The sequence below is a fragment of the Anabrus simplex genome, chromosome 1, assembly GCF_040414725.1.
Source record: "Anabrus simplex isolate iqAnaSimp1 chromosome 1, ASM4041472v1, whole genome shotgun sequence".
In the NCBI taxonomy this organism is placed as follows: Eukaryota; Metazoa; Arthropoda; class Insecta; order Orthoptera; family Tettigoniidae; genus Anabrus; species Anabrus simplex.
This window is the reverse complement of record NC_090265.1, coordinates 249701862-249715056: the sequence shown is the minus strand read 5'-3', so window position 1 is coordinate 249715056 and position 13195 is coordinate 249701862. Positions and strand designations below refer to the sequence as shown.

Below are 13195 nucleotides of genomic sequence, written 5' to 3'. Positions count from 1 at the left end.
CAGCATGGTAAGGTTATTTCATTTAGTGTACAAGATGTATGAGACAGGAGAAGTCCCATCCGATTTTTGGAAGAATGTTGTTATACCTATTCCCAAGAAAGCTGGTGCTGACAGGTGTGAAAACTACCGCACTATTAGTTTAGTATCTCATGCCTGCAAAATTTTAACACGTATTATTTACAGAAGAATGGAAAAACAAGTTGAAGCTGAGTTGGGGGAAGATAAATTTGGCTTCAGAAGAAATGTAGGAACACGTGAAGCAATCCTGACTTTACATCTGATCTTAGAGGATCGAATCAAGAAGGACAAGCCCACGTACATGGCATTCGTAGATCTAGAAAAGGCATTCAATAATGTTGATTGGACCAGGCTATTTATGATTCTGAAGATGATAGGGATCAGATACCGAGAACGAAGAATTATCTACAACCTGTATAAAAATCAGTCTGCAGTGATAAGAATCGAGGGCTTTGAAAAAGCAGCAGCAATCCAGAAAGGAGTGAGGCAAGGCTGCAGTTTGTCCCCTCTCCTTTTCAATGTTTACATAGAACAGGCAGTAAAGGAAATCAAAGAGAAGTTTGGAAAGGGAATCACAGTCCAAGGAGAGGAAATCAAAACCTTGAGATTTGCCGATGATATTGTTATTTTATCTGAGACTGCAGAAGATCTCGAGAAGTTGCTGAATGGTATGGATGAAGTCTTAGGTAATGAGTACAGGATGAAAATAAATAAGTCCAAAACAAAAGTAATGGAGTGCAGTCGAATGAAGGCAGGTGATGTAGGAAATATTAGATTAGGAAACGAAGTCTTAAAGGAAGTAGATGAATATTGTTACTTGGGTAGTAAAATAACCAACGATGGCAGAAGTAAGGAGGACATAAAATGCAGACTAGCACAAGCAAGGAAGAGCTTTCTTAAGAAAAGAAATTTGCTCACTTCAAACATTGATATCGGAATTAGAAAGATGTTTTTGAAGACTTTTGTGTGCAGCGTGGCATTGTATGGAAGTGAAACATGGACGATAACTAGCTCAGAAAGAAAGAGAATAGAAGCTTTTGAAATGTGGTGTTACAGAAGAATGCTGAAGGTGAGATGGATAGATCGAATCACGAATGAAGAGATACTGAATCGAATTGGTGAGAGGAGATCGATTTGGCTACATTTGACGAGAAGAAGAGATAGGATGATAGGACACATCTTAAGACACCCAGGACTTGTTCAGTTGGTTTTTGAAGGAAGTGTAGGTGGCAAGAACGGTAGGGGTAGACCAAGGTATGAATATGGCAAACAGATTAGAGCAGATGTAGGATGCAATAGTTACGTAGAAATGAAAATTTAGCACAGGATAGGGTGGCATGGAGAGCTGCATCAAACCAGTCTATGGACTGATGACTCAACAACAACAACAACCTGCTGCGTAGACAGATTTCTGAGCTTGGGGTTTCTGTTCCTTACAATTGCAGCAAAGAAGGACACTGCTCTGTGTAACTGCTTAGTATTGGAGGGGGCGGCTGTTGTCCAAATCGGAGAGCAGTAGTTTAAGAGAGGTTGAACGATCGTGAGGAAGAAGTGACGAAGAGCAATGGGGTCAGAAATTTCTGTGAAGCGATAGAGAATGCCTAGTAATTTCATAGCCTTGGTTGTATATGTTTCTATATGGGTCTTAAATTGTAATTTTGTATCGAATATTACACCTAGGTCACGCTGTTGCGTAACCACGGTGATGGGCTTGTCGAGTCGGTAATATGATGTCGGTAGAGGAGATATACGTAGTGTTATGGTCATGTGGCTGCATTTTTGTGGATTGGGGATAAGTTTCCAAGTACGGCACCAGTTCGAGAGGGCATTAAGTGAGGACTGTAGCAGAGCTGCATCTGCTGGATTCCTGATCTCCCTAAATATCTTGCAGTCGTCAGCAAAGAGTAGGCTATTCGCTGTTTCGTTGAGTTCGGATGGCAGATCGTCCATAAACAAAGAAAACAGTAAGGGGCCAAGAGTACTGCCTTGTGCGACACCGGAGGTGACTGGTAACCATGAGGATGAAGTGCCTGATATTACCACTCTCTGCCAACGGTTGTGTAGGAAGCCAGCAAGAAGGGTCAGAAGACTGCCATGTATATTAAATCGTTCGGAGAGTTTATGGAGCAACAGAGTATGGTCTACGGAATTGAAAGCTTTCGAAATATCTACGTAGCAGATATCCAGCTGTGATTTAGCTGCAATGGCGTGAGATGCAAAGCTATGCAGAGTGGCCAGGTTTGTTAGACAAGAGCCACCTGGTAGAAAACCATGCTGCTTGGTTGAGATATACGGCAAAGTGAATGCGAGGAGACGCTGGTGTATAATTTTTTCAAAGATAAAGGATAGTGTGGGGAGAATAGAGATTGGTTGGTAAGATGAAACATTAAATTTGTTGCCTGATTTGAGAAGTGGAACAATATTTGCCTGTTTCCAGGTAATAGGAAAATAGCCCGTGGCAAAACATCTGTTAAATAATTTAGAGAGAGGGACGCAAAGAGTGCTGGCAGTATTTTTTAGGAAAAGAGGACCTATAGTGTTATTGTATACAAGCCGCCCAAAATAACAAATATGACTGTATTCGAATTTTGCTTACTTGACCTACTGCCTAGTTACTAAAACATATGAAACTAAACAATTTATCCTCCGTTTAGAGCCTAGTAATCACACTTACACAGATAACTATGAAACAAGCTCATTGACCACATTGTGACAAATAACCCAAACAAAGTTATAACTCACGGCCAGATTCCAGTCTCAGCCATCTCCACTCATGGCCTTATCTACCTATCCTACTCCCTCTGAATGCCAAAATATAAACCTAAGTATGTTATTTCCAGAAAAACAAAAGGCACTGACGTGGATAAGTTATGATGCTTACAATCTACCCTGGAATGACATACTCCTAGTGAACGATATAGACGCGAAAGTAGACAAGTTTAACTCCCTTGTAATCACTCTATATGATAAACACGCCTCTAAACGACAGATAAAAGTTAATTAAAAATAGGAGAGGATTTCCACCAATCAATACTTATTTATTGTATATATTAAACTACAGGCCGGTTTCGACCTCATATTCAAGGTCATCTTCAGCTGAACCATACATACATATTTATATAATGAAGCTTTGATTAAGATTGTGGTGTTGAAGGAATGCCATATGATGATGATGTACATTTAGTTACATACAAATGGGGCACGTCTTAGCGTGAACTGGCGTATATGTCATTCTGCACAATATTGCAACTGTATGTCTAAAATGTTGAAGGTCTCAAAGCTAGTGTATAAAACACGTCTTTTCCTAAACTAACTTATATATATGTACAAGATAAAAACAATATATAAAAACACTTCATGCATATGAACATTCGTTCTTGCTTGGTGGTCAATACATCGACTAACTTCCGTATTTAAGTCTTATTCACAGTTGTACACTTCAGCTGCTATTCTTGGAGTTTGTAAAATTGCATGGATAAAAGTTTTGTCTTCCTGTGCGTATGTGAGATAAAACACTTTCAATTTTAAAAAGGTGCCAAATGTATGGATGAAATTCAAGTAAAATATGTTCAGCTCTACTGTGTGTGTTGCCCTTTTATTAGAACCAATTCATGTTGTCTTTTTGGCGTCCGTAAATTTGGATGACATTGGTTTCAAAGTAGTGGCTCCTTTCCTATTTGTAGCTGTGCAATGATGTTATGTTTATCTGTGGAAGATAAAATTGAGTTATAAGTGATATTGTGTGGAGGAATGTCTAAGGGTTATGTGTGTGGAATATGTACTTACTGTTGTTGGTGTAGCTGAGTTGTGTTTGACATGCGAGCTTGTAATGTACTACTTCGTGTTGTTCTTGGGCTTATACTAGCTGCTGTGAGGGGAAGGGAAGGAGGGGTAGGGAGAGTTGTTGTTGTGGGGGTAGGGATGGAGCTGGGTGTGTTGTTTGGTGTTTTTCTGTTGCTTGTTGCGTTCTGTTTATCGATTAACTTAAGGTAAGGGTTTTTTTAGGGCGGGGATAACTGTATTGAAGATGATGTTAGTTTTTTCTGTGATTTCATTTATGTTGTAATTTGGATTGGTGTACTGATCTAGAGTGATGTAAAATTCTTCTGTTATGTTGAGCAGGGGGCCTTTGGGGTTTATGTTTAGGATTTGCATATCGTTATCGATGTTTGTAAAACTGTGTTTATAGTCTGCGACATGTTGTCCTATTGAGGAAAAATGATTGTGTTTCACTGCGTTTGTGTGTTCGTTATATCGGGTTAGGAAGTTTCTACCGGTACGTCCGATATAGCTGGTCTCGCAGTTATTACATTTGATACGGTATACCCCTGAGTGGTTGTATTTGTTGTTGCTGTTGACTGTCCTGACATTGTGTATGATGTTGGTACTATTGTGTGTAGTTCTGAATGCTATTCTTAGGTTATGCTTTTTAAAATGTTAGTTATGGGGTATATGTGTACATTATTGAAAGTGAATAGTGCATAGTCTTTCTTGAGTTCGTTTACTTTTGTTAGTTTGGTTTTGGGTTGGGATTTTATTTTGTGAATGATTTTGTTAACCATTTCTTTCTTGAATCCATTGTTTTTAGCTATGTCATGAATTAATTGTAATTCTTTGTTTAGATCTTCTTTTGTTAACGGTATATTGAATGCTCTGTGTATCATGCTATAGTAGGCTGCTCTTTTGTGTATGTTGGGGTGAACGGAATCCATTTTAATTGTATTTGAGGTATGCGTGGGTTTTCTGTATATTCTGTAAGAAAGGTGGTCATCATGTCTAGTTGTCGTTATGTCCAGGTAGTTCAGTTTGTGGTTGTTTTCGGATTCCATGGTAAATTTTATATGGGAATCTATTGTATTGAGTTTATCTAATATATCAGTTTCATTTGTGGACCTATTGTCGAGGATGATAAAGATCTACAAATCTACACCAAAAAAATATATGGTCTATTTTGTTGATGAATGTGTGCTCTAAATAGTCTATGTAAATTTCGGCAATTATACCAGAAGCGGGAGATCCCATTGGTAAACCCTGTTGCTGATAGATAGTATCATGGAATTTAAAGTAGTTGTTACTAATGGCAAAATTAAGTAATTTAATGAACTCTTCTATTTCCAAAGTGCTTAGATTGCTATGACTTTTTAGGTTAGATTCAATGATTTCTATTGTTCGTTTTGTGGGAATGTTTGGGTACATGTTTATTATGTCAAATGATGCGAGTTTGTGATATGGTTCAATCTTTAATCCTTTTGTCCTATTACAAAATTCTATTGAGTTCCGTACTGTTTTATTAGCTAAGAATACGTAGTGCTTTTTGAGAAATCGTTGAATAAATTGAGAAAGTTTATAGGTTGGGCTTGCTCTGTAGTTAATAATAGGTCTCATTGGAATATGTTCTTTGTGTATTTTGGGATAAGCTTTAGCAGTAGGTATTTGATGATTCATTGCTATAAGTTTAGAGGATTCTACTTCTGTTAAAAGAAAGTGTGTATTTTTTAATAAGGTTTTGAGGTTCCTTTGTATGTTATTGGTCGGGTCTTTACGTTTGATGAGGAAAGTGTTATCTTGAAAACATTCTTTGGTTTTCAATATGTATTGGTCTTTGTCGATAATAACTGTGGTATTGCCCTTATCGGCTTTCGTTATTAGTAGATTATTCTGTTTTATCTTATCTTTGAGTTTGTTTATGTGTATTTTATTGGTTGATTTATTATTTTGGGAGTTACTGTGAATTTTGTCAATATATTGTGGGAGCCTTTTTTTAATATCATATCTGACTTCGTCTCGTAGCTCATGTGGGATTTTCTGTATGGCGTTTTCTATTTCGGTGATAGTAGTTGTAATGTTCTGGAAAGTTGATGTGTTACCCCACTTGTGCTTGGGTCCCTTGCTCAAGATAACAGTTTCCATTTCGTTAAAAGACGTATTTGCGAGATCTTTTACGGGTGGGTGGAATTTGTGTTCAGTGATTTCATTGGAAAAGGTAGGAGAGTTCGTGTTCGGAGTTTCGGTTTTTGGGTTTGGTTTGGATGGTTGTTTAAGTGCTTCTAACTTCTTATTTAGTGTATTCTGTTTTTTGGTGGCTAAGTTCCTGATTTTCTCTGTCGTGATCTGCTGAAAATTATCCCAATAGCTATGTGGTAACTCGTTAGATGCCTTTAAATGTATTCGGTATAGTTCGTTGTTAAGATGTTGTTTTTTACGGTATAAAAACTTTGTTTCTTCTTTCAGCCAGATTTTGTTTGTTCTTTTTTGCATATTATGAGTTTGTTTGGTGTGCCTGTGTTTATTGTTATATTTTCTCAGGAATTTAGGTGTTCGGTCATTTTTTAGACATTCCTTCAGAAAAACAATGCTCTTAATCGCATTCGTTAGTTTGATCTTTAAGTTTCAAAATCTATATGCGTTCCATTTTGCCTGGTTGGCTACGATATCGTAATCTATAATCTTCATTTCCGTATTGACAATTGCACAATTTTATATATTGTTTTTATCTTGTACATATATATAAGTTAGTTTAGGAAAAGACGTGTTTTATACACTAGTTTTAAGACCTTCAACATTTTAGACATACAGTTGCAATATTGTGCAGAATGACATATACGCCAGTTCACGCTAAGACGTGCCCCATTTGTATGTAACTAAATGTACATCATCATCATATGGCATTCCTTCAACACCACAATCTTAATCAAAGCTTCATTATATAAATATGTATGTATGGTTCAGCTGAAGATGACCTTGAATATGAGGTCGAAACCGGTCCTGTAGTTTAATATATACAATAAATAAGTATTGATTGGTGGAAATCCTCTCCTATTTTTAATGGTGCAATTGTCAATACGGAAATGAAGATTATAGATTACGAGATAAAAGTTATTCGCCCATTTTGTCCTGGGCTAAATGATGAAATTAAAAATATGATGGCCCACCGCGATGCCCACTTTATCGACGCTTTAAACAAACTTGTGACGAAAGTGACTTTGAATTAGAAATAGAGTTAAACAGCTTATTAGAAACCGTAAATTTACTTACTTGCGAAACATGACTGCAAACATGAATTTTAGCAGTGCTTGGAACATGCTTCGTTCCTTAGGCATAGGGAAAGCTCAGCAACAACCTTATGTGCCAGACATACTACTCGATAAGTTAAACGAGTTTTTACTGAAGAAAGAACATCACCTAATGTACTAAATTCCCCAAACTCAGTACCCAACTCTGTAATGAACCCTTTACCTGACCAACAACATTTTACATTCCACCCTGTTACTGCTAATAAAGTTAAAAATGTATTATATGCTATCAAATCAAAAGCCAGAGGAGTGGTGATATCCCTATAATTTTCTTACACAACATTATTGGTGCTGTTTTACCAATTATTACCCACATTCTTAACTACTGCCTTAAAAATGGAACCTTTCATTGACTATGTAAACTAGCCAAAGTTATCCCTGTGCCTAAGAAACCGACCCCTCCCAACCATCCGTCTACAAACTAATTTCTATTTTCCAAAGCACTTGAGCGTCTGGTTCATGAGCAGGTGTTGGAATACTTAAACAACTATTCTCTCCTAGACCCATTACAATCTGGCTTCAAGAAAGGACACAGCACGGCAACTGCCCTGCTCAAAGTAACTGAGGGCATACGACACGCAATGGACCAAAGACTGGTGACAATACTTACTCTCCTAGATTTCAGTAGCGCATTTGACACTATAAACTTCCAGGCTCTATTAAACAAGATGCCATCTTACTACTTCGATCAACGAACTATTAATTTATTTTCATCGTATCAAAAATAACGCGCAATGAATTATAACCCTTGAAAAAACCTCTCACTGGCTAACCAGGAAGGAAGGCATGCCGCAGGGTAGTGTTTTAGGCCCTTTGCTCTTTATTTTGTAGATAAACAACATTTCATATCATCTAAAGAATTGTAGCTACCATCCTTATGCGGACGACTTACAAATGTACTGTCACTGTAAGACCTCTAATTTGCCTCAAGCCATAACAGGCATCAATGCTGACCTTCAACGACTTCATGCTTACTCCTTGAAAAATTCCCTCTTTCTTAACCCCTCCACGACATAGGCAATCATTATTGGGTCTCAAAAATTGTTGACCACACTACGATACGAAACTATTCCTCCAGTTATACTGAATGGTAGAGTTATTCCATTTAGCCGAACTGTGAGAAATCTTGGAGTGAAAATGAACGAAACTTTAAATTGGTCTGAATATATTAAAAATGTGTGTAAAAAAATATTTTCGATACTCCATTTAGTTAAAAGAAACAGCGATGTTTTACCTTGTAATGTGAGAGTCAAACTCATACCAACACTAGTGCTTCCCGTCCTCGACTACTGTGACATGATTCATGTAGACGCAACAAAAGAGTAGACTTCGAAACTTCAGCGAGCGCTTAATTGTTGCCTTAGATTTATATACAGTGTGAGTTATGATACACGTCACCCCATACTATCACACAATTTCATGGCTGAAACCTGACAAACGACAAACGTATCACATAGGCCTACTGATACAGATATACAGACTGCTCTCTGAAGACAGACCACTATACATTTCATCCCAACTTAAGTATTTGTCCTCCTTTCACAGCAGTAATACCCGCTCTGGTTCCTCCCTTTCTATTCCTGTTCACTGATCCTCTACGTACAACAATTCCTTTGTTGTGATGGGTTCTAGACTTTGGAATTCCCTGCCTGTCAGTGTCAGAAATACCACCTCATTACTTAAATTTAAGACTGCTTGCCAAGACTACCTGCTGAATGCAGCTGACTAACTGGTATGACTGGATGATCGAATGAATGGGAGTTAGAAAAGTGTAATGTATGTTTGCCACCTATAAATAAATAAATAAATAAATAAATAAACAAATAAATAAACAAATAAACAAATAAACAAATAAACAAATAAACAAATAAATAAATAAATAAATAAATAAATAAATAAATAAATAAATAAATAAATAAATAAATAAATAAATAAATAAATAAATAAATAAATAAATAAATAAATAAATAAATAAATAAATAAATAAATAAATAAATGTTCTTTTCATGCCTAAAAACAGCATTTCTCTTTTCCAATCTGTATTTCATATATTATTATTATTATTATCATTATTATTATTATTATTATTATTATTATTATTATATGTAACAGTATTAATGGCCAGACTAGGTAAAATCATGAGAGAAAACATTATAGCCATACATTTCGAGCAACAATTCTAGTTTTCAAACAACTGTATATATTCTCCAAAAGAGGAAGGTTAAAGATATTACGGAGAGATATGGCATATTGCATTTATGCATGTTAGCTGCAGTAATGAGCATACTGATAAGACATGGGAACCTTGAAACAACTCCATATAAAATTAATTTCTTTAAAATTAATAGTACAATCTTCTTCATATTACTATTGCACATCAAAAGACAGCACGATTTTCCTCAATAAAACCAACATTTTAACCTCAACATCATCATTATCATCATCATAATAATCATCAATGTCCTACTCCAGCTGCCTGGGTGTTGTTAACAAGTCTCCTCCACTCCTTTCTGTCCATCCACTTTTCCTGCTCCATTACTTCTGCCACATCCAATCCAGTTTCTCTAATGTCCTTCCAAATCTGATCCATCCACCTTCTTCTCGGTCTTCCAACTGGTCTCTTTCCAATTCCCTTCTTGCTACCCGTTCCTTTCCCATTCTTTTTAAATGTCCGAACCATCTCAGTCTTGCTTTCTGTATGTTCTGTACTAACGGTTCTATATTGAGGTCTTCTCTGATTTTAATATTTTGAATTCTATCTTTTCTTGTCTTTTTAACCAATGTTCTTAAAAATTTCATTTCTACTGCTTGGATCTTGCTATCTTGTCTCTTATTAGTTTCCAGCGTGTTTCTACTCCGTATGTTACAACTGGTATGAAATACTGTTTATATAATGTTAATTTCGTACTCTTGGGTACTTTGTCATCCCATAAAAGCTCTCTGACTTGATCATAAAATGTTGTACCTTTACTTAATCTGTTATTAATTTCAGGATTGATGTCATTACTTCCATTAATAATGCTAAAACCTAAAACATTATATTTCTCTGAGAAAACTGTATTCTAAATACTTACCCTCATAATTTTCTTCATTATTCCCCTCAACATCATCTTTAGACCTCTTGTGTTGAAACGGACAATCTTGAACTTGGCAACCACCAGGCTTGTTCTCCCAGCAACAACGCATAGGATTGTTCTGCACACAATAATACATATACAGTATCAGAACACATAATTTGAAGTTATAGGAGAGAATTACTCGAATTTTCAGTATCTCAAAGTAAATTAAGTTTTACGGCCCTTTGTCCTATTCTTTATGTGTACCATATTTACTCGTGTATTAGACCTCCCCTGGCTTTTTGGGACAAAGAAAATGAAAAGAAATTAACCTCACATATAAGAACCCCCATTGTAATTCATCACAGAAGGGCAACGATTCCGCTTCGAAGCGGGTACAAGCTTCACTGCAGCTCCGATGACATCACACAAATTTGTGAATAGTTTTGTCCGTACAACCCGTGCAATGAAAACACATTGAAGTCATGCGGAACATCTGTGTTTCGTAGTTAAGAAATATCGCCTCAGTGTAGGCCCACTGCAGCTCTGATGATGTCGTACAAATAGGTGAATAGTTTCATGTCCGACCTGCGCAATTAAAGCATGCATCAGTCATGCTACATGTCTGTTTTTTGTAATTAAGAATGTCTGCCAGCGTAATGTTTAGCACAATTAACTATCGTTCTTGGGGGCCTGAGCTCGATTCCTGGTATTGTACTGCCAGAGATTTAAGAATAGCAGGAAAGTTTATATGCGGTAAAAATGGTACATGTAGCCCCCCTCCATTGGGGGCTGCACTACCTCGGGATGAGAAAAGGAGTTTACTTTAGTTAAGAAATATTCACGGTTGTTGCTATTAATGTAGCAGGCAAGATCATTAACAAAGTGATCTTTTAATATCTAGTAACTCGGGCCAATGTAGGTTTAAAACGCGATACAAACAATCCAATCATAATGATTGTTTTGCTCGCCAATATACCTAAATAATAAGAATAACAATGGTGCTGATTTTATGTCCCCGCTAACGACTTGTACGATTTTCGGAGATGCTAGACAGAACATACTATGCATTAATAAAAGAAATATGGAGGCAACAAACGTGTGAAATTAATGATAATAAAACGCATTACTGCCACACCTGTAGATATCCATAAATGCGACAAGCTCTCCTGTTATTTATTTCATTCTTTCCGTCGTGGAACATTGACACTATCTGGGCACTTAGTAGTATACCTAACCTACACAATGTGGTCCCTATCATCTCAATGACAGCTGTTTAAGTAAATCCTGGTGTGATAAATGTAGAGAACAAGCATGAAATATACTTAAAAATAAACTTCTGGCTTTTAGTAACCGCAGTTATCCGAAGAATGCTTCCAGTCACTATGTATTACATTCGGAAGTACAACTCGTAACACACACTATCAGCTGGTGGATCGGCAGGCTTTTTACAGCACGGCTTTATTCAGAAGGGGTGGCTTCTGTTACACATACATCAACTGGGAATAACAAGAGACCATCTCCAGAAACCATTTGCAAATAGATTCTCACTGTTTGGACTCTATAGTCGGGAATGAAACTATTTTTTAAGTTGCAAAATAACAGGATCCCAAATACTCGCAACTGCCGTGAAGATGATGTCATTTGGAATGACGACACGCCGAAAGCAGGTAACTTGGCGGCACAAGACGATGATAATTCAAATGAAAGCAGTGATCAGGTTTACTGTGTGGTAGGCCTACTTCTTAACTGACAGACACAAATAACTGCCATTATGTTCTTTTGTATTAATATTGCATAATACAATACCCTTATCCCGTTTCTCTACAGTGTCGAGTATGAAGTGAGACTAATCTTCGTAGCGAGTATAATAAGGGTTATAATTAACCCCTCAGCGCTGACCTCTATACCTGGTATAGACCCTCTTTTCTTCCGTAGCCGCCGACCTCTATACGTGGTATAGACCCATACATGGTTTCGCATTTACGGCTATAGCGTGAAGAGCTTTCGAGTTATGGAAATGCAAATTGTTTTGTTTCCAAGATGACTTTTTCGGGTTTATCAGTGTTGTAAATAAGAATTGAAAATCGTTAAAATGAAGTTGTTTTTGCAAGGATAAGTATTTGTAAAGTAATTCTGAGCACTAATCTCTGCTTTTTTTAAAAAGTCTGTTTGCTTCATTCTTTCCTACAGAATAAAATAAAGAAGTGATATTCCGAGAAGTTTGTCTTTTCGCGTGATGTTCTTTGCTCTAATTTTACATTAAGAGTGCGGTTTATTTATTATATTCGTCTTTATTTCTCAGCTTGTAATATTTTCGTAACTCTCCACGAGCGCACTGTGTAGGCATGAGTTAGTGCTGCTTTCTGTCATACGATACGAGAACCAGTTGTTCATGGTATATATCTCGTTTGAAAGATGATGTCACGACCTTTTATCTGAAATATGTATCGAGTTGGTTTTTTCGTCATAAATATTATTCCCCTCATTCAGTTTCATCCTGCCCTTTTCGGTCTCGCTGCAGCTTCATCAGTCCGTGTGACGCGCCGTGCTCAATGGCTAGCTCCAGCAGAGGTTTGACTGACAGTAATGTGCTTGAAATATTGTATAATTCAGATGAAAGTTTAGTCGGAAGTAGTAGTGACAGTATTAGCAGCAGTGATAATGAAATAGATGTGGCTGTAGCGGATGCAGTGGTAAATGATGAGAGTCACGATGAGGAGGAACCAGTACTTGGAAATTTCATGTGGGAGGCTATGGATAATTATACAGGTCAAAGGGAAGTTTTCAACAGTGAATTCTGATTCCTGAATTCTCTAATAATATTCAGACAAGTCACAGGGACAAACATTGAGCAGTTATCTTATCGGGTTCAGCTGATGGAAGGTTTGTTTACAAAATACGCTCGCTCGGGCGGGGAACGAAATCTCAGCGACGTTGCATCGTATGTTCAAAACACGGCCAAAAGAAGACATCGGTGTACTGCTGCCAGGAGTGTGACCTGGGTCTCTGTCTCGAAGAGTGCTTCGAACTCAATCACATGATTCT

At 37.1% G+C, this 13195-nt stretch overlaps 1 protein-coding gene across 3 annotated transcripts in view; it reads right to left on the bottom strand.

The window, feature by feature from the left end:
- Positions 1-13195, bottom strand: part of LOC136886409 (uncharacterized) — a 314687-nt gene that overhangs the window by 124409 nt on the left and 177083 nt on the right. For all 3 annotated transcript variants that reach the window (XM_067159198.2, XM_067159185.2, XM_067159191.2), the window contains exon 12: positions 10166-10286. In XM_067159198.2, the coding sequence (XP_067015299.2) occupies positions 10166-10286 (121 nt within the window). The remainder of the gene's footprint in view (positions 1-10165; positions 10287-13195) is intronic.